General features: G+C 34.3%; 1 protein-coding gene across 1 annotated transcript in view; it reads right to left on the reverse strand.

Annotated features, from left to right (window-relative positions):
- SECISBP2L (SECIS binding protein 2 like) overlaps window positions 1-23,033 on the reverse strand; it is a 61,704-nt gene that overhangs the window by 33,419 nt on the left and 5,252 nt on the right. Inside the window, exons 2-11 of the mRNA XM_032417038.1 lie at window positions 19,114-19,292; window positions 16,735-17,059; window positions 14,925-15,060; window positions 9,926-10,155; window positions 9,620-9,644; window positions 9,144-9,259; window positions 3,231-3,365; window positions 1,693-1,773; window positions 1,009-1,176; window positions 730-871 (exon numbers count right to left, since the gene is read on the reverse strand). Of these exons, the coding sequence (XP_032272929.1) occupies window positions 730-871; window positions 1,009-1,176; window positions 1,693-1,773; window positions 3,231-3,365; window positions 9,144-9,259; window positions 9,620-9,644; window positions 9,926-10,155; window positions 14,925-15,060; window positions 16,735-17,059; window positions 19,114-19,292 (1,537 nt within the window). The remainder of the gene's footprint in view (window positions 1-729; window positions 872-1,008; window positions 1,177-1,692; window positions 1,774-3,230; window positions 3,366-9,143; window positions 9,260-9,619; window positions 9,645-9,925; window positions 10,156-14,924; window positions 15,061-16,734; window positions 17,060-19,113; window positions 19,293-23,033) is intronic.

The following is a 23,033-nucleotide window of genomic DNA, read 5'->3' on the forward strand; positions in this document are numbered from 1 at the left end:
AAATATACATTAACATTTCAGTAGAAAGCCGAATCATTTTCTCTCTCTCTCTCTCTCTCTCTCTCTCTCACACACACACACACACACGTGCGCACACCTCTTGATCAAAACTCCTTTGTTTCCTATTATCCAATTTAAAAGTTATAAAGCCAAATTACTTGTGATTCTTATTTCAACCTCTGAAGAAGAAAAACATTAGCTGCTTCACAATGTACACCAACTGACATGTGAACAGAGACCTAAAGGACGTACGAGAACAATCCACACCGGTATATGAGGAAAGAGAGTTTCAGGGAAAAGACATAGCAAGCACAAAGATACTGAGCTAGGAGCATGCTTGCTGTGTCTGTGGAACAGTGAGGGGGCTGACTGACTACAGCAGTGTGTGTCAGAGAGAATGGTGATGGGGGCAAAAAGGTCATAGGATCAGCTAAGATCTGGCCTTAGGAATCTGGCTTTACTCCAAGTGAGATCAAGAGCTACTGGAGGGTTCGGAGCAGTGGAGTGATATAATCCTGTTTGTATTTTTAAAAGATACTCCTTTTAAGATAGCCTGCAGTAGGTAACAGTGGGCTACCACAGTGTAGTACAAGGATGCGAGCTACAAGGGTAACAGGAGAGGAGCTGGTGAGTAGACTCTGGATTTTCTCGATAGATGCAATTAAGATTAACAATATTCAAAAACTATTACCAAAACCAAACAGCGAATTGCTCAGATAGTGAGATCACCTGTATATGCCAGCGGTCTGGTATTAGTAATCTGCCGTGCTTTCATCGCTTGTTGTTGTTTTTCCAGAGCTGCTAACATATCCCCCAAATCTAGCTGCACAGGGGTTTTATTTTTTTTTCCAGCTGCCTTTGATAAAGCTTCCTGCAAGGTAAATGGAACGTTTATTTTTTGTGATAGCATTAAAATGTAGCAATTTATGATGATTTTATTTGTCACTCCTTCTGTCCATCCCCCCCCAAACCTACCAATTACATCTGTTCATAAAAATGAATAAATACCTGTAGTTTTTTTTGCTCCATACTTATTTCTGAATATTCTTGAGCTGTGGCAAGGGCCGCTGCTAGAGCTTTCTTCTTCTGACTTTTTGCACGTTTAGGAACTGAGGTGGTAATGGGAATTGGAGTCTGAACTATATTGATTGGTGAGTTTTCAGGTAAATCATCCAACTAGGATAACCAGACAAAAACATTTGTTAGTGATTCCATAAAGGTCTAACCATAAGGAAAGACAATCCAGAATGTGGGATGTTTTACAGTGTATCTGGACTGGAATCTTTGAGGATTCAATGTCATAAAGAACAGAGTGAGATGGGATCCTTCGAGCCTGGGAAATAGAGAGACAAACAGCTTAATGCAATTGGTGACGCTTGTCTGGATCTTGGCCTCAAAACAAAATAACTCCCAAGTAAAGTTTTGTAACAACAGGGGAAATGGACTGTATGCTATATGATATCCTTTAATTAATGGTGTTTTCCTGTCTGTAACAGAACCATGGATTTTATAGGAAAGTGTCTTTGCTCTGGCTATGTTGCAAATAAATATTAAGTACCAAATACATGGTTTTCTTCTCTACCATGGTGCCCCACATGTCTTTATGCTAACCTGTAATACTTCTTTTCAACATAGCCACAGTTCAAAGGATGTTCAAATATTTTGCTTATCTTTTTAAAAAGAGTCACTTACTACTTTTGAAGAAAGTTTCTGTTGAATAGTCTCATCTTTAGCATTTCCATTCTCATTTAGTTCTTGAAATCCATCTTCATCCTGAAATAATTTCACATTTTAAGTAAAAACAGTTCAAAGCAATAAACTCTTCAGAAAAATGTTTTATAATGCTTAAGAGTAATGAAAAATGGGGAAATAATTTTTAAAATTCTAATATTAAACTAAAGTCAGCCTTAAAAAGGAAATCTCATTTCTCACATGCTACAACATAGTTAATTTCATTATTCAACAATGGTGGCATATCTATACATGTCCATTTTTTGGATTTGTGTCCATTTTAATTAATTAATTCTATTTTAAAAATGGATAGGTAATTGAAAAGAAATATAACAGGGTTTTTATCGTATTTCAGATAATCTGGAAAATATTTTCAACAGATGGTTTAATATGAATTTCATAAATATATTCCCTGTCCTGTAATACTACACATACCTGTAAATAAGGTTAAAAGTTTAAAAATTTAAAAGAAAATCCTATTCAATTTATTAACCAATATCCTCCTTTATAGTGAAAATTATATCTAATATCTTTAAGTATACAGAGGGAACCAATTATATGGTTAAGTGCAAATAATAAATCTGCCACATGTTCTCAATAATTTAGAGATGCACTCATAAGTCCTTTAGGTCAATTACTAAACTTATCAAACATATTATTCATCTCTAGTCTCTGGCCTCAAGCACATTTTCCAGTTTAATTGCCATCTATTGACCCATTTTATAGAAACTATGCTCCAACAAAAAAGAGTTATTCAAATGAGTTACCTGGGATGTTCACTATCCTGACACAACCAAATTCTACTCATTCTTTAAAGTCTTTTCCAAAGATTGCCTCTACCCTACTCCAAACCCAAAGGGACTTGTCCCTCCTTTCAACTCCAACCACACCCAAGCAAGTACTAGGTGTGTATGCATCTACATTACTATACTGCAACTTCCCTAAGGCTACTGTGTTTACTCACTTAATGTATCATTCACAGCACCTTATCTTACACATATAACAGGCCTCCAAAAAAAAAAAAGAGCCAGTTAGATGAATAAATAAAAATATTCCAAGCAGTATACAAACTTTCTGCCTATTAGAGAAAATAAAATAGCTTTTTTCTTCTCCAAGATTCTCCTGGCTAGCAGCACAAATTACCTAGACTGAACCATTCAAACCTAAAAAACTTGACAAAGAGACTAAACAATAATAACAAAAATTAGGGAGAAAGTTTCATACTAGGAGAAACCCACATAAAATCAAGTTCTACCTCTACATGTTACCTCAAAATGAATACTCATGACGGAAGTTATAAAAATAGACATTAATGAAGTTAATATTAGACTAACTATACATATCCAGGAGAAAAATGAATCAATACTTCTAAATAATTTATAATCTAATAGCAGAGTCACAGGTTAAGACATAAAAAGTACTTATCAGAATGTAAGAAAATTAATTTCTTAATGGGAACATTTACTCTAATAGTTTACAAATAGAATCTGAAAAAATACCTCAAAATATAAAGACTCAGAATTTGAGTCGCCTCTATGAGACTGACTGGCATTTAATTGCTTATTATCTTGTCTCTTTTGCAAATTCTGTCTTCTTTCTGAGGAAGTACTATGTCCTCGGCATCTGAATCCAACCTAAGTAAGCACCAAAAGAAAAAAATACATTATTTAAGTGAACATTTTACTGACATATAATATACTTACAGAAAAGTACACAAAAGTATAAAACTCAATGAATTTTCATAAAGTGCATAATTTATTATAAAAGGTTAAAGAGCATTTGACAAGTAAGATCATTTTAAGGAAAATTAAAAATGTGATAATGCAAGTTACTTCCCTCCTTCCCCCACCTCATACATGAACGTTTAACCAGCTTTACTCGTAATAGCCAAAAACTGGAAACAACCCAGATGTCCTTGATTGGGAGAACAGTTAAACTTACTGCGGTACATCCCTACTACAGAACAATAGTCAGCCACCCAATGGAACAAACTACTGATGTATTCAATAATCTGGACGAATCCCCAGAGAACCGTGAAAGTGAGAAAGCCAATCCTGAAAGGACTGTATGAGTTCACTTATAAAACATTCTTGAAATGACAAATTATATAAAGGGGGGAACAGATCAGTGGATTCTAGGGTTAACAAGAGGCTGGGCAGGAAAGGAAAAGAATGTGGCTATAAAAAGGAAACATGAGGGATCCCTGCAGTGATGGATCTGTTCTTATCTTGATTGTATCAATGTCAATATCTAGGCTGTGACACTGGACTGCAGTTTTGCAAGATGTTATCACTGGGAGAAACTGCACCCTACCTTTTTATTAAACTATTATAAGTCTTCTAACATCTGTGGTTTTATTAAAAAAAAAAAAACTCCTAAGAAAGGTAAAAAATTAAAACTCTTATTTCCAAGAAAATAGATTTAGAACAAAATTTTCATCCAATCTGTAAATTATTATCCCATTAACAAACCTGTAAAATGTTCGACTGTCATAAGGGCAAGATTCTTGAGACATTTCAAGATCCTCTTCTTAAATACCCAATGAAGCTAACATGAAACACCTCTCTTAACCAGGACACCCAGAAGATGTGAAAAGTATGATCTTCATTACCAGTTACCACCAAATTCTAACAGTAAACAGAACCTGAAGTAGATCTACAACGGAAGGTGCTGATACACAGGCTCTGGATGATGAAATCAAAATTATGCACACAAAGACATGGAACCACCTAGCAATTCCCGTACTAAATAACTGATCTAAAATGACTTGCTGATAAGAAACAGGATTTTTTTTTTTTAAGAAATAGAATTTTTATACTCTTTTGGGAGGTAGGCTGCATGGCAGAACAATAAGCCAGAGAAGATGGTCATACACCAAATTTAATTCTTCCTTAGAATATGCACTGTGACAACGGGGCTACTTCCTATAACTAGATAACTTTCTAGATACCCAACAGTTTCTTAATTTTAAATATTTACTTCATTTTAAAATAGGCTCAAAAACATGGATAGTGATATGGACAGAGGAATACACACATGATGAAACAAATCTCAGTAAAATGTTAGCTAGCATCTAACTGGTAGCTATATGAATGCTCTCTGTAAAATTACTTCAACTTCACTATTTAGCAATTTTTGTAAAATATTTTAAAAACTGGCTCATGAAAAGAAGCTCATACAAGACTGGTAAACCAAATGCAATTTATAATGTCTAGGTAAATTAAAAAAAAACAACTTAATTCACATAAATTATTAATACTAAAATGAGTACAAGCCCCAAGACAGGGATGACCAAAAAGCAAGAGAATAATTCCTGAGCATACATCTTCATTTCTGTGGACAGTCACTATGACAAAAAAGTAAATGCAAACCCGCTCTCCAAAGGCATTAAAATTATATCTAAAAAAACCCCTGTTGTAAATCATTTCCTATACATACATTAATGTTGCTACAAACACTAATACAATTAAAAAGAACAAATGGAACTTGATTTCTTATACTTGGGAGACATAAAGCTCCAGGATTAAATTAAAACCCCCAAACTAATGGTCCCAACGAAGTTCATGAGAACCAAATTTGCATGTATTTCAATTATCTCCTAAAAAGATGACTCAAAAATAGGAAGACATACACTTTTTTACATAGAAAGATGCCACATCACAAAGGTAATCCATCCTCCCTAAACTGATAGATTAATTTAATGACTAATACAGAACAAAAGAGAAATTCCAAAAATAGATTTCAATATACCTGGGAATTTAATAGATGATGAAGGTGGTTAATATCAAATCAGTGAAAAGATAGACTTTTCAATAAATGGTGCTGGAGATTTGGGTACCCACTTGGAAAATACGAAGTGGAACTATATCTCACACCATGCATAAGACAAACCCAAATGGAATAAAGATTAAATGTAAAAAAACAAGAACATAAACAGCCTAGTGGAAAACAGGCAAATCCTTTGTAACTCTAGAGTAAGGACAGGGCTTTCCTATGATTTAAAACCCAGAAGCCGGGCGCCTGGGTGGCTCAGTTGGTTAAGCGACTGCCTTCGGCTCAGGTCATGATCCTGGAGTCCCGGGATCGGGTCCCACATCAGGCTCCCTGCTCGGCGGGGAGTCTGCTTCTCCCTCTGACCCTCCTCTCCTCATGCTCTCTCTCTCTCATTCTCTCTCTCTCTCTCTCAAATAAATAAATAAAATCTTTAAAAAAATAAAAAAAATAAGAAAAATAGGGGCGCCTGGGTGGCTCAGTCGTTAAGCGTCTGCCTTCGGCTCAGGTCGTGATCCTAGGGTGCTGGGATCGAGCCCCACATCGGGCTCCCTGCTCAGCGGGAAGCCTGCTTCTTCCTCTCCTGCTCCCCCTGCTTGTGTTCCTGCTCTTGCTATCTCTCTCTCTGTCAAATAAATAAATAAAATATTTAAAAAAATAAAAATAAAAAAAAAATAAAACCCAGAAGCCACTTTAAAAAACAAAAACAAAAAACAATAAATTCAACTTATAAACTTAATGCTATTTAAAACATGCACTAGTATATGGCAATAATAATGAGCAAAGACAAAAATAAAAATGAAAGTCTAACAAAATATTTGTAATTCATATTATAAACTAAAGGCCCCTAAATTTTTTTTTAAATCTGGTAAGCGCTTGATGGAGAAATTGATTTTAAAAATACACCAAAAAAAGAAAAAAAATATATCAAGATACCAAAAAAAAAAAAAAAGGGCAAAAGATATGATCAGACAAGTTAACAAAAAACCACAAACAGCCCATAAATACATGGAAAGATGCTCAACAGTATATGGAAAGATGCTCAACAATATCAACAACCATTTTCACCTAATTGGCACAAATCCAAAATTCTGAAAACACATGATTTCTGAAGCTATATGGAAAAAGGCACTCTCCACATTATTGTTGAGACTTAAATGGTATAGTCTGCCAATATTATCAAATAACAGAAGTGGCTTTACCTTTTCACTCAGTGGTCCCTTATCTAGGAATTTACTTTATTGCTATACACACACATTTCTAAAAGATATTGCAGCATGTCTATAACAGCAACAAATTACAAACAACTCAAATGTCCATTAATAGGAAGACTACAGAAATCAACAAGTATATCCATACTCCAAACATTAAGAGTTATTTTTAAAAAGTGTGGAAGCCCTCTTGTAATAATATGAAAATGCTTCCAAGATACATTGTTAAGTGATGAAAGCAGAGCACAGAACAGAGTGGATAAAACATAAGATGCATAATTGTATTTACTTAGAACGACATGAAGAAACTCTGGGAAAATATACAAGAAACTACTCAAAGTGGGACAGATATAGGGAAAAGAAGACAAGGGGAGACAGGGTGAAAATGAGATTTTTTTCATCGTATAATCTTTTTCGTCCCTTCTATTTTTCAACCAATTCACAAAATAAAACCATTTTTTAAAATTTAAATTTTTAGATTCTGTCCACTGTTTAAAATTAAGGTTATGACAGAGTACAGAAAGAACCTGTCCAAGTGTTAAAACACTGGTAAAAATATTAAAAATCACAGGTAAAACAGCATGGTACAGATACCAAATTCTGATAAATGGAACAAAACAGGCCAGAAACAGCACCTAAGACATAAGAAATTAGCAAATGAGAGAAAGGAATGGATTACAATTTTAGAACAGCTGGTTAACTACTCTGAAAATCTACATCATTATTATATCATGCATCAAAATAAATCTCAGATAAAAAGTTCTTGCAACATTATGCTATAAAAAGGTAGCGGAGGGGTGCCTGGGTGGCTTAAGCTGGTTAGGCGTCTGCCTTCGGCTCAGGTCATGATCTCAGGTCCTGGGATCGAGCCCCACATCGGGCTCCCTGCTTAGCGGATAACCTGCTTCTCCCTCTCCCTCTGCCCCTCACCCCACTCATTCTCTCTCTCCCCATCTCTCTCTCAAATAAATACATAAAATCTTAAAAAAAAAAAAAAAAAAAAGAAGGTAGTGGAAAATACAAGTGAATATTTCATTTCTAAAATACTTTTTAAGCCTAAAAACAATCAGAAATTGCAAAGGGTAAAATATTTTGACTTAACAGGAAAAAAAAAGATTCTGCACATCACAAATCAAACACATACTTAAGAATAAGTATAACAACACACCAAAAGTTGAAAAGACATTGTTCAACATCTGGCTCCAGTTCTTTTGGAATGAAGAGAGATACAAAATAAACAAAACCTAATATACTACATGTATTTGCATAATTTTTGGTTGTTATTTTACTATTCCTCACCAGTTTGGAGGCTCAATAGCTAGCTGTATTACTTCCTCTCCAGTGGACTACGGATACCAAAAGTCTAACAAGTTATGATTTCAACATAAAATTTCAGCACTTAACTAAACATTTTGTAGATTTTGTTTATCTCATCTATATAAACAATTCTTGTTTTAGCTCTTTTGTTTCTAATCAAATAAAGCTAGACTGCCTCACATGCCTGCCACAAACAACGACTCATTTTTGCAATAACCATAGGGGAAAGGACATTATTCTGCTTGTTCTCTTGACAGTCTAAGTAATGTTAGGGTGCATCTAACATACTTCATTTCAGGGAAGCAAATGAGCAGGCGAGTATTTGGTCTATTTAATCCATTAGTAACTTACTCTTATTTCAGTTCATCCACAGATCTATTCATATGATACTTTTTTGGGGGGGTAAAATAAATTTATTATTTATTTATTTATTTATTTATTTATTTATTTATTATTATTTATTTGACAGAGAGAGACACAGCGAGAGAGGGAACACAAGCAGGGGGAGTGGGAGAGGGAGAAGCAGGCTCCCCCCTGAGCAGGGAGCCTGACGCGGGGCTCGATCCCAGGACCCCGGGATCATGACCTGAGCCGAAGGCAGCCGCTTAACAACTGAGCCACCCATGCGCCCCCATATGATACTTTTAGTACCTTAACTAGATTTAAGGAATCCAGGAAGTCCATCTAAAAACTAAAAAGGAAAAATGCTCATCAACAAACGACTCCCTGATTTCACAGATGACCAATGCAGGAAGAGAGTTACTCAGAATCCGTGGCAGTATGTTAACCTGCTCTGCTGTACGGCAGCTAGATATTGTTCCCCAAGACCAGGAAGCCGTCTAGTCTGGCTACGTTACAGCATGAGGCAGCAATCGCTATGGCCCTGCAACAAGCACAGAGTGCGTAGCTTGTGGTGTTTATGGTCTAGTAAAGACACACGAACAAGGCCGCAGTCCTAAAGTTCAAAGAATCAATATTTATGGCATTAAAATGCTTTTAAATTTTTTATATGGATAAGAAAAAGTCACAGCATCTAAAAATTAAGGACACTGCCCTTCAAGACCACTATACCATTTACAATAATTCAAGTTTCTCCAACCTAATTCAAATTACCTGTGAATTATTTCTTTGTTCAGTCTGTCTTCCACCTCTAGAAAACGTCTGATTTTTTTCCATCCAAGGTTTTTTCTGAGTTGCCTGGCAAGTTACATTGGACCAATTTACACTACCTGTAACCAGTGAGATTTAAAAATATGATTTATTTATGAAAGATGCCAAAACCTAAATTATCCCTTAACTTTGTGTATTGAAAGTCAGTCACTATACACGTAAAACTGGAAATTTCTCTACAGACTTTAAGTGGTATTCCAGTTCTTAGTAATAGAAGTGCCATCTTGCAGAATACCCCAATTTCTCATTTGAGAAATTTTCTAAGTTTTATCAGCCCAACTGTACTTTCAATGTAATGTGAATCTCTTGGAAGATTTCTGATTTTTTTTGCAGTATCAGCAAGCTTCATGCTTAAAAGCAAAACTCTGACATGGACAAAGAAGAAAGTATAGCAAAAACACTATGCAGAAAATAAGTACCTGTACATATAGATGATTCCACATGCTAAAAATAAAAACAAAAAAGACAATTATTTTCTGCTTAAGAGTCAACACCATATGCCTTGCAAAATGTTTCATAACTTAGTCTAGTGTGAAGCATACTTATTTACAATCCTAGAAAAATACTTTTCCATATATATTTTTCATATTAATATACAAAATACATTTTGATCCATTCTATTACTATAGGAATTGTTAATGAAAATAGATACTTGAGCTTTAGAGAAGATACAAAATAATACTGACACAGATGACCGATAAAGAAATCAAAGCAGCGTTACATACATTCATGGTGCTAGAATCGGGATTTCTCAAAGCCCCTGCTGCAGGCTGGTTGTTGCTGTGTTTGGGACTGCAGTAGCCACTATCACTGTCAATGTCGGCTTCACTAGCCCCCTGCTCACTAGAGGATTCAGCAGTAGGGTGGGACGCTCTTCTCCTCCTGCCTTTGGACTTCCAGAGCATTGTGGCAGAGCTCTCCGAGAGAGATTTGTTAGCAATATCTGATGGGAAATCTGTAAAGCAAGGAAGGTGTGACATCTCTTTGTGAGGACCAAACTGATAAATTCTTGTTAAATTATCATTAAGGTCGTAAGAAAATGAAGGTATCTAACTTCGTAAATGGAGAAAACAAGTAAAAATTTTTTGGAGATCATCAAAAAGTAAGATGTTCCTGACAAGTTGGTTTATGACATGTATTTATTATGACAAGAGAATAAAATATTTGTATAAATATTAAAACAAACCACCATTACCCATTTAAGAAAAATAACATCACTAATCCTTTTGAAGTCCACTGCATACCCCGTCCACCACTGCATCCTCTTCCTCCCCCAGAAGTTACCTCCATATGAAATTCTGTGTTTATCATTTCCTCACTTTTTAAAATAGTTTTTTCATGGATTTTTGTATTCCTAAAACATAAATCATGTAATTTTGCAGTTTTTGCTTTATAAAAATGAATTTATACTGTCCATTTTCTTTTGTGACTTGCTTCCTAGTCTGCCCCATTCCCCCAACATTAGTTTTGAGATTCTGATGCATGTAGCTGTAATTCATTAATGTCACTGGAATCTAGAATGCCTGTGTATGATGAACATACCACACAGTATTTATCCTTTGTACCACTAATGGGATGCTTGGACTGTTCTAGGGTTTTGCATTATTAAATAATACTGCTGTAACCACTCTTACACAGACATTTGAACATATATGTGTGCATGTGGAAGTTTCTTTAAGATAAATACTGCTGGCCTTATGGCATACACATAGTCGACTTTACTCGGTAATGTCAAATCATTTTCAGTCAAACTGTTTAAAACAGTTTATAACCCAACAGCAAGATATAAATATCCACAGTGATCCACATATTCACCAAATACTTGATACTGTCTGCTAGGCTATAATTTTTGCCAATTGTTAGATATAAAAAGATAGCTCATTGTGGGTTTTAATTTGTATTTTCTTGCCTAATAATGAGGTTTGGTATCTTTTCTGATGGTTTTAGCCACTAATGTTTTTCTACTGAGTTGTCTCTTATTTTTGTAGTTCACAAATTATAATCAAAAGACATTAAAAAAAACTCTTATAATGTCCTCCTACCCTAACAAATAACAATTTTCCTTTTTCTGTATTTCCGCCCATAATTTTTACACAGCATTAATACAATTTTGAGTTGGGCTATTTTTTTTTTTTAAGATTTTATTTATTTATTTGACAGAGAGAGACAGCGAGAGAGGGAACACAAGCAGGGGGAGCTGGAGAGGGAGAAGCAGGCTCCCCGCTGAGCAGGGAACCCGACGCGGGGCTCGATCCCAGGACCCCGGGATCATGACCTGAGCTGAACGCAGACGTTTAATGACTGAGCCACCCAGGCACCCCGGGCTATTTAATATTATGTATATGTTCTCCATAATTATAATGTGAGAAGGCTCCATATTATTCCACTGAGTGGATGTTCTACACTTCTCTTGACTTGTCACCTGTTACTAAACATTAGGAAGCTTCAGTGTGATACTGCAATTCGGATCTTTCATCAATTAGTCCTTTTTCTTTCTAGGGAAATATATCCATTTTAGATACATTCACAGGGGAAGGACAACTGGGTCAAAGGATTCCTATAGTCCTGCCAAACTGTTTCAGCCCCCTGGTGTGTCCCAGAGCCTGAGAACAAGGTAGGATCATTTTTTTTATTCATTCGTATGAATTTTTTATGTCTTCATACTAAAACTTTTTCAGTGATAGGCATAGTAAAAATCTTTTCCAAGTTTCTGGCTCATTCTTCCACTCACTTTTGACAGACAGAATTTACTTCAGAAATAGTTTCCTCCCTGCCGTCATAAAGATATCTGCCTGTATTTTCTTCTACAAACGGGTTTTCCCATTTGTCCTTAATGCATGGGTTGTAAATTAGGGAACTGTAATGCTATCTGTGTTATTTTCCACATGTGTTTCCACATACATATGAATCTGTTTCTGGGTCCCCTGTTCTAATTTTCATATACTGCATTTTTTGTAAAAGCCTATAGGAAGTAAGATAGTTTAATAGGTCTTGATATTTAGGAAAAAAGCTCTTTTCTTCTCAAATGGTCCTTTTAGAATTAGTTTATCAAGTTCCCATAAAATTCCTGTTAAAATTTTGATTAGAACTGCACTGAATCTACAGACTGACTTTGGGGAAAATGACATTTGCAGTATCAAATCATCCTATATGAACAGGATATTTAGGTTTTGTTTTTTTTTTTAATATCCTACCATAAAGTTAAGATTTTCTGCATAAATGTCTTGTACATCTTTTGTAAAGTTCATTCCCAGAAACTTATATTTTTGTTGCTATTATAAATGGCATCTTTTCTCAAATTTTGTTCGTAACACACTGAAATGCACTTAATTTTTGTATATTATATCTAATCATCTTGTTAAACTCATTAAATACAAGCTTGTGTTCAAGAATAAAAATGTGTTACAAATTCCTTTAAGTTCTAATATTTCATCCTACCTGCGACTGATACCAATTAATCCTCAGAAATTAAAAACAAATTAAACAAAAATATTGATAGAATGTACAATCCTCAGTATCTGAAAACAAACTAAAGAATAAGGATACTGATAAAAGATATTATCTTCTAATCAAATTTTACCTTCACTTTTCATTTTCTTTTTACTTCTATTAAAGCATAGTTGACACACAACGTTACATTAGTTTCAAGTGTACGACACACTGATGCTAAAAGAGCCTATACATTATGCTTTGCTTACAAGTGTAGCTACCATCAGCTACCCCCAACCCTCTGACAACCATCAGTTTTTGTTCTCTGTGTTTATGGGTCTATTTCTGCAGGGTTTGTTTTTTTTTAGATTCCACATATAAGTGAAATCATACATTTTTTGTCTTTCTCCATCTGACTTATTTCACTAAGCATTATAGCTTCTGGATCCATCCATGTTGTTGCCAATGGCAAGATTTTTATCCTTTTTATGGTTGAGTAATATTCCATTGTATATACATAGCATATCTTCCTTATCCATTCTCCATTCATTTACCTATGGACACTTGGGACTGCTTCCTTATCTGGGCTACTGTAAATAATGCCGCAATGAACATAGGAGTGAATATATCTTTTCGAATGAGTGTTTTCATTTTTGGGGGGGAGGGGTAAAACACCCAGTAGTAGAATTATTGGATCATTTGGTATTTCTATTTTTAGTTTTTTGAGGAATGCCCACACTGTTTTCCATAGTGGCTGCATCAATTTACATTCCCACTCTCTGAGGGTTCTTTTTTCTCCTCCATCCTCACAACACTTGTTATTTCTTGTCTTTTTGATTCTAGCCACACTAACAGGTGTAAGATGATTATTTTGTTGTGGTTTTGATTTGTATTTCCCTGATGATTAGTGATGTTGAGCATCTTTTCATGTGTCTGCTGGCCATTTGTAGGTCTTCTTTGGAAAAATGTCTCTTCAGGTCCTCTGGCCAATTTAAATTGGATTATCTGGGTTTTTTGATATTGAGTAAATATTTTAGATATTAACCCCTATTGGATATATCATTTGCGAATATCTTCTCTCATTCAGTAGGCTGCCTTTTTGTTTTGCTAATGGATCATCTATTCATTTTCTAATTCTTATGCTTCAGAAGATTGTCTTTGTGGTCACTAAATGAGCAAACTAAAGAAGTAAGGATTTTTAAAAGCAGTCCCAGGGTTTAAAAGCATGTAGAAGTCACTAGGACTAGGAATAACCAAAACAGAAAACTTTGTAATATATTACATTGAGATTCTTTCTATAGCCTCTCCAAGCATTTGTTAGTCCATTAACCTCACTGCTTTATGGCTACAAACTACACACAATGACTGTACTAGCAAGAAGATTGTTTTTTAACGGATTCCCAGATCCTTTCTTACTCCTAATGGATCTAAGCAATTGTAAAAAAACAACTGAACTGATGTCACAAAAGAAAAGGTACAGCCCAAATGAAAGTTTGCACCATCAAATTTATTTTAAGCCAGAGTGGAGACTACAGAGGTTAGGTAAAAAGTAAATGTGCCTTTGTTTGAGCAGATGTAATTCTTGGCCTTCGATCATTAACAAAAATTTTTTTTACTAGCACCAATGACAATGGGTGAGGAGACAGTTACTTACTCTATAGCTATTAAGCTGAGATCAGAGATACAAACTGGAATTTAATGATATAAACTGGAAAATATTAATTTTTATCTATTATCAGGATAAAGCTTACTTATTTAAAGTTTATACAGTCCTCTAAAAAATTCTGGACAAAATGATATCCAACTAGTCCAAAATTTTTCTTGCTTGACAGGATATAGGTGCCACTGACAGGTTTGGTTCAGATCTTTGCTAAAATATGGCACAGAAAACTTGCCAAGTTCTTTCTATAAAGATATTATACAATATTAGAGTATTTTATAAAGGGTTTTAAACTAGTTATAAAAAACATACAATTTTAATTTCTGCCAAAATGAGTCCTCAAATTCTTACAATGTCTGCAATATTCCATCTCTGATTTCTGAACTGCTCCACTACTATACGGGGATAAGGACACCTCAAACCCTCCTCAAAACTGCACATTAGCCAGCAAACAAGTTGGAAGAACATTATGGACATGGACTGCTTTTATCCTTCCTAGAGAACTTCACAAAGTGGCAGGATAAATTAAAGAATGAAGGTCTAGAATCCTGAAAAGTGGTATAGTCTACAATTACAAAGTCAATACATGAAAACAGATAAAAATCAGTGATGTATACATAAACACTCTTGCTTACCAGTTTGCTGTGAAGCATCTACCAGAAGCACAATCTTTGATCGATTATCAGGACCTGCTGCATTTGTCTCTTTCTGAGTAGCTACATTTTTCACCAGTGGCCTTTTGCTTTTTATGTGCTGTTGTAAAAGCTGTTGCTGATTTAAGCACAAAAAATAATAATAATAATAATAATTTAAAATCCTACTCAATGTACTAAATACATATCTACTATAAAACACACCTAAATGTATGCTCTAAATTAGTGGCTTCCAACCCATGGGGAAAGAGGGCTACTGTGTTAGGAATTCATGACATTATCTGCATTTAATTATACGTTAAATGATGTATTATACACCCACATTTTGATACTATTTTTCAAATAACTATTAACACTACTATGACTAATAAAATATTAATTCATTTTAAATTATTACTTGTATTTCATATTTTCTCAATCAATAATTAATAAATGACAGAAGTATAATCATGTCATATAAGGGGCTGTAAATTTTTATTTAGAAGGGTAACAAAAAGGGTAGTAGCTTATCCAAGGGATAAATTTTCCTTTCATGATAGTAAGAAAGTACAAAAACAATTCTGCTTTAGAGCTTGGAAAGAAAATATAAAAAAGCTGATCCTTTCCTTCATTTTTTAAAACAGAAGTATTCATCACTTAAATAGCGATTTATACAACAGAACTCTGAATTTAACTTCCTAAACTGAAGTGCTGGAAATGCACTCTGAGAAATCATGTTTCTTCACCACCTGAAAGTTATATACTACTACCTTACTTCCAATACTTGTTTCTTTACGTTCTCCAGCGGTCCCAAAACAATTTCCCTCGACCCAGTGTTTTCATGAACAAATACTAATAGCTTTTTAAAGCAAACTGTGCTGCATGTTTGTATTTTAATTTGTAAAAAGTATGCCAAAAGACAGCAAAGACTTTTCACTGAAGAAGCTGGGCTAATGGAATCTAGGAAAGCTATCTATGGCTCTATCATCTATGGCTCTATCATCAACTCCTTGATGATAGAGCCATAGATGCATTTAAGAAATCATTCTACCTTCCATTAGCTCAAAAGTGCTGAGAAGAAACATGGCTTTTCTTCTTACTTGCTTTGATATTAAGGCCTCAATATAAAAGTAACCTTTTAGTTAAGATATAGTTACGTAGAATAAACCTTAAATCTCTTGTGTTTTCAAGGCCTTCATGTCTCCTTTTTTTTTTTACTTAGTCAACAGACTGGTCTTAAGAGTGGTTTCACACATTTATCTTTCATTTTCTTCAGCCCTAGGAGACCCTGTGTTCATATAATATAGTAAAGCAATACATGAGTAACAAAGTGCTATTGCTACTAAAAATTCACAAATAGCAACAATGAGGTTGAAGGGATTGAATGAATCACAGATGTTGTTCCCCATAATATCTCCTACTGATTTCTGAAGACTGAAATATATGAAGTGCATTAGTCATTCAACACCACTGGCATGGATCCAAACTACCACTTATAAACACTGGTGTCACTATGTGATTTTTTTCACTAAATTAAAATAATCTGGAAATATTTGTGTATTACAATTAAATAAAACTCTCTGAAGGAACCTGAATATGACTGTAAATCATATCATCGATTAAGAATAAGGCACAATAAAAAACAGGAAAAATTATTTTATAAATGCTCTACCCTTGATTATTTTATAATAGTGAATGAAATGTTTTACAGTAAATTCAGCATCAAGGCTAATCAATACAAGTAACAAACTACTTACACTATTATAACAACAGAAATATCAAACATAAAAGCCAATCAAAATAAGTCACTTACTTTTGGTACAACTGGTCCTCTGTTACTGTTTCTGCTTCGATGACTGGACAATGGGAAGACCTGTCCAAGCTGATTTGGACGCTCAGTGCACTCTGTGGTTATAGTATTTACAGTATTCGCAGCCTGAAAGGTGTTGGAGTAAGGTGTAGGAAAAGGATGATAGAATCCCATAACTTGGGCACATGGTGCTGGCATCAGCTGATAATATGTATACTCTGTAGAAACAGGCGGCTGAGCAGATATAATGGGGTAGGCAAGGTATGGTCCAGCGGGGTTTGGACTGGGCTGTTGCCATCGTATATCATTGTTATATAACGGAAATTGTCTGTTAAAATCAAATAAAAAAAGAACAAATCTATTGACAAGTCTGAAAGTAATGCTGAAGCAAAACCTCTTAATTCATTTTAATTTAAAGAAGTACAGAACCGTGCCTTCATAATAAAAAGGAGATAAAATTATCACCTTATAAATTTCTTTGCTGTAATCAGAGATTATTATATACATGTAATAACAACTTAAATGACAGTATAAAGGAATTCAACCTGATAGTTCTACTGCATTCCAAAATTTTAAAAGTACATACCATTCTTATTTACAACTCTCTCCTCAACCTCCTCAGGGTACTTCTGCCTAGAAGTTAAACACCTAGCTGCTGGATCTGCACACAAAGGCAGTCCAAAGTTCCCATCCAATGCTAACAACTGTGACGGCCTTCTGCAAAAAGCAGCGTAAGGTGATCCCTGTGTAAGGTGATCATTACAATGGGTGATTTGATTCCTCCACCTCTCGTTCTTCAGCTCAGTCCCAGGGCCTCCTACTCCTCTCCCATACTCCCCGAACCATTTGGCCAAGTCAAGCTCTTTTCCTGGCTCCCCTCCTTGGCAATGGAAGCAGGTTCCTGGTCCAAGGGAAAGAAGAGAAAGAGGTAAGCCTGTCCATTGCCATCCTATCTAATACGGCATTAGAGCCTTTTCTAGTGCATTTCCTATAAAGCATCAGCGAGATTCTTCCTGTCTCAGCAGTCCTTACAGAAGGCTGCTGCAGAAGAATGAGTGGCCATGGGGAGCCGGAGCATCGAGCTTTTCCTCACTACTCCCATAACAAAGCACCATGGAAAAATGTTCACTGCCATAATTAAAAAAAATACTTTTAATCCGCTGGCTGGTTTACTCGCGAATTCTCAAAGATTATTTAGTATGGTAAGAAAAATTGACTGTACTTTACACTTGGCCATTTTGTCAAATACAAAAAAATAGTATTAAATTTGGTTTTTAAGTCGCTTCAAATGTAGCCCTATACAGGTCAAAATTGTTTGACATAATGCTAACCTCAACTGAGAAGGATCCCTTATTCTTTGTCCAATCCCCAAAACTATAGAGTTTTAGAGATTATTAACCTGAATATTTAATATTTCATACAGTAGTTTAGTGGCCTCATATCTCTTACATCAAGAATATCTGAAAGAATGTGCCTTGGCACACTAGTGTGCCACATGATGGCTTATAGGTGTGCAGAAATATTGATTGCCTTTGCCTTCGGGGTGGTTGAGCAGAGGCTAGAGTCCAGCTACCTCATCCATTTGTCCCAGAGTGCTAGAGAAATATAATTTTCTATGTGTGATATTACTTGTAAAAGGCTGAAAGTACTTTTAATAAAGCAGTAACATGAACTACACCAACAAAGTACTAATCACTCAGATAGTCTAAGCAGGGTTAAAAAGGCTATCATGATTATCACAAGTTACACCCTAACCACCAGGTCACACATTATCTGAACTGCAAGCATTTTGCTAAATCACCCTGTGACTACAGCACAGAAGCTAAATTTAAACTAGAATCAGAGTCCCGAAATATATGTTTACCATAAACACTTCAATGTTAAGAACTATCCCTTGGTATTTTCTTCTTATGCCTGACTGTCCTGGAAGTTAAAAGGGTTTCCGTTCACCACTTTCTGAATATTCATTCCTCCCTTGTATCAATTTATTTCAAAGTAAGTTTAATGACTTATTGTAGGAGATACATCCAAAAAACTCCATTTCCTCTTAGAAAGAATGAGAAAATAACCCACGTTAACAATTTTCAAATTTCTACCTCATTTGGTTTTATTTATTTCTCTTAAAAAAGGGAAATGGCTAATGTTTAAAAGTTACAAATGAAGGGGCGCCTGGCTGGCTCAGTTGGTGGAGCATGGGACTCTTAATCTCAAGCTTGTAAACTGAAACCCCATGTTGGCTGTAGAGATTACAAAAAAATAATAATAAATAAACCTAAAAAAAGGAAAAGTTACAAAAGGAAAAAATGAAGAAGTATGCCTTGCCAATTTCTGTATTTTCCTACTCACCCCCCACAAAAAAGAAAGTAATAATAAACAAATTACCTATTGGACTGGTTTTCCTGCACAAATGGATAACAAGTAATCAGGTAGCTGGGAATTGGAGTTGGTTCTACACCAGAAACATTTCCATTATCATTTGGGAGTGCCATCGGGATCATAAATGTATCAGGATTCTTCTTCTGGGGAATAAATGGCTCTACCTCAGCTGAGAGCTTGACATTCTTAAAAGAGATAGTAAAACACACTATTAATAAAGGAGCAAAAAACTTAATACAAATTCACAATTTAACAATGGAAGAGTCGGTGTTTACAAATAGTAATTAGATCTCCTCAGTATTAGAAAACATCCAAAGGAGCAGTAATGTCAAATTAAAATAACTAAATATGATTATTTAGGCAAAGCCATCAAATAAAACAGGGAAACGCTTATCAGAAGTTATTGCATTTTAATGAAATCATTTCTTACGTAACCAAAGCTGTTAAAACAATCAAGAGTACAAGGAAGTCAGACTTGAGACCAAAAATAAAGCTGGTAGTAAGAAATCTAGCTCTTCAGACAAAACAATGCTTTTAACTAATTTTGTTAGGAGGGAAAATCATTAAACAGAGTTCTGAAGGATACTCACTTTATATTTGTTTGACTAGTCTAAAAAATAGTCTGTTTCTATCCATTTCAGGAAATTAGATTAGTATGGTTTAGTTAAAAGGAAGGAAAATGTCCAAGATTAATGAAAAAAAAAAAACTTAACATAAGGGCAAGAAACTTTTGCCTCACAGTTAAACTAGGAGAAAGAAAGGAGTACTTCAGTTTCCCAGTAGACAACTTGAGTAAACTAAAGTAATCCAGAGTATGTACTCTCATTTTAGTTTATTTTGTATTTTTTCTTACAAAATATCTACAGAAATTTAAAAGATGTATTTAAAAAACTAAAATATTTTAGGATGCACATGTGGGTGACAAAACTATAAAGAAAAGTAAATAAGATCTGGGATAAAAGTCAGGACAGGAATTACTCATATGAAATTACTCATGTGAAAGAGAGTTGTGATCACGAGGAGGTACCTGGAGAGCTTCTGAGTGCCTGACAACGTTCTATATCCTAACTTGGGCGATAATTACAAGGCATTCACCTCATAATTCATTTAGCTATACATTGCTTTTATGCAGTTTTCCTTCTGTATTTAACAACAAATTTCTTAAATTTAATTATAAAAAGAAAAAACCTATAGACACATTCTTCAAAGGTAGAATGTTAAAAACCACATAAATACCACAATCTAAAAAGATATTAAACACTTCTTTAAGAAACCAGTAAGTGAAGTGCAATCCAATGTTTCAATCATTCAAATCAATTACCTCAAAGCAATAGTCCTAACTAGAACTTCTGCCCAACAAACCCAGTAGGATGGCATTTATCGGAAGCTCTGAGCAAGGCAGAGTTCCCAGAATAAATGTCAGGCATGTTTCTCACAAGGGTAATCAGTAACAAATGCAAGAAAATCTAAAGACAAAATCTATAAAGACTTGATATGCTCAATAGGATAGCCTTTATTCAGATAAATTATTCTCTAAAAAGAGTCCACTGGAAATATTCAGAATGCTTGTAAAAAAGTGGGGAGAGAGAAGAAATCTGAACTATTTATAGTAGTATTAATTCAATATCCTTCCTACCTGATTAAACTTTGAAATCTACTTTTATACTATTAACCGAATATGAAATAGAGACAGTACTTGCACTTATGAATACAGTATCTGTGAACTCAAACTGGTTTCTTGAATTTGAACCCTGAAGGCAAAACCTCCTTCAAATGCTAATAGTCTAAGTCAGTAATTTTCACTGCGATAGTCAACAGAACTCAAAAATTATTTGTGTAAGATATAAATTATCAATCTAATAAATGTTCCCTCAGGAGGAAATGAGGGGAAAAGGCTGATTTTCAACAATAATGCACAGATAATGGAAACTTGCTTTATATAGTTCATGCATAGGCATAAAAAGAGGAAAAATTTAAGTCACATTTTAACTACACTGAAAATGTAATTTTTAGGATATCTTTGAAAAATCTAAAAAGTCCTTCTGAACATATGAGAACTCTCTGAACAGTTTTATAGATCTGTATTAGAAGGCATTAGCAAGAAATATGATTATATCAAATTTCCATATGAAAAGGAAACAATACTAATATAATTATAAAGAAATAAGATAATTTAAAGATAGTAAGTTTCCTAATACCTCCCCACCAAATAGTACCAACTCATAAATTACTCTGGTAAGAAATTCAAATTCTTGCTCAAGTCAAAAGTTGCAACAAGTTTTTATACTTAGTTTCATTTTACTTTGTAAGAGTTTTATGAACTTAGGCAGCCCACTGTCAAAAAAGTGTCATACATAATTTATAATTGATATCTGTACATATACACAGTATATGCCCTTAAATATAAAAGTTTGTAATGACTTCTATTCTAAGTGCAATTCTAGATATCAGAGTTCAACAATAAAACTCACAAACACTGAAGTGATCCTTTGTTTTTAGCAAAAAAGAGAAGCTGCTGTAGTCAACAGCTGCACAAACAGAAGATGTCACTAGTAGGAACAGACTGGCAAACTTTCTCCTACAGTTACAACTCTCTATGGTCTTAAAAGTTGTTTGTTGTGACTTTGGGGCCTTCGGTATCATACATTAAAATGAAGCATCTGCTATTCTCAGGCCTAAAAACTAAAGATAAATCCCAAACTATTTTTAAAATTCCACATAATAAATCCCATATAGACAATATGTTAAGTAACAAATTCTGGCAATATTTCAATTATATTAGTATAGAAATCAAAGAAAAATGTCCTACATAGTGGACAACAAAACGTAATAAAAAAAATTACACTACTTACTTCATACAATGATATTCCTTAGTTTGAATTTTTTAGTCTACTTTTGACAATATCTATTTTTTTGGAATCAGAAATTTTATATAAAATAAGTCTAAACTACACAAAGTCTAACTATTCCTGTACTACTATTTGCTTAAAAAAAACTATCTACATAGTAAAATTATCTTTATCTTTCAGAAATTATTTCAGAATTTTCCAAATAATGAAAAATCATAATAATCCCAGAAACCTGTACCAGGGGGGAGAAAACATAAGCAGTTTCACATTCTTTTAAATTTAGCATATATTAAAACAAATGTCAATAATAAAACTTCTTTGATGTGAATAATCTAGAAAACCCAAGAATTTATCAGAACATGAAAATATAAAAGCCTTCTTTAAAAGAGCGTATTGAACAAATGCACTCAGATCACTGAGAGCCTATATAAATTCAACAAATATGCACTGAGTACATGTTCTGGAAAGAGTGCTGTACTAAACTGGTTTAGGGAAAATGGGCAAACATTACTACGAAGCACCCAACAGCAGGAAATGCACACTAAACTCTTCTGGGATAGAATCTCCAGAAGAGTGCAAATAATTTTCCCAGATTAAGCAATAGAAAAAAACACCCACTTAAAATCAAAACTGAAGTAGAACATAATAAGGCACTCTCCCACAGTGAAATTTCAGTATGTACCACACACCTACAGAAAAAATATGACCATGGAAACCCTCTACATCCTTTGTATATTAAGGTAATAATACAATATATCAAACATTAAGATATTTTACATCTCATGGCCAAAGAAAAATAAATGTCTTCCAAAGGAAAAAATGACTAATGCTTAAAAGATACTTGCTGGCTGTATTGTTTTTGATTGGAATGACTTATACTGAAAGTAAACACTTGACAAATCAATTGCAGTAGTTATATATATAAGTTTTGCAAGACTTCAGAAAATACTGAGAAAAAAAATCAAAATAATTAACTGAAACTGCCCACTTGATTTACTATTCAAATCTCTTCCTCTTTTCTTAAAATAGATTACACCTAATCCTATTAAAACCTGATGGTACTTTTCTAAAACTTAA

The sequence above is a fragment of the Phoca vitulina genome, unplaced genomic scaffold (assembly GCF_004348235.1).
Source record: "Phoca vitulina isolate PV1807 unplaced genomic scaffold, GSC_HSeal_1.0 scaffold20, whole genome shotgun sequence".
NCBI classification, from domain to species: domain Eukaryota; kingdom Metazoa; phylum Chordata; class Mammalia; order Carnivora; family Phocidae; genus Phoca; species Phoca vitulina.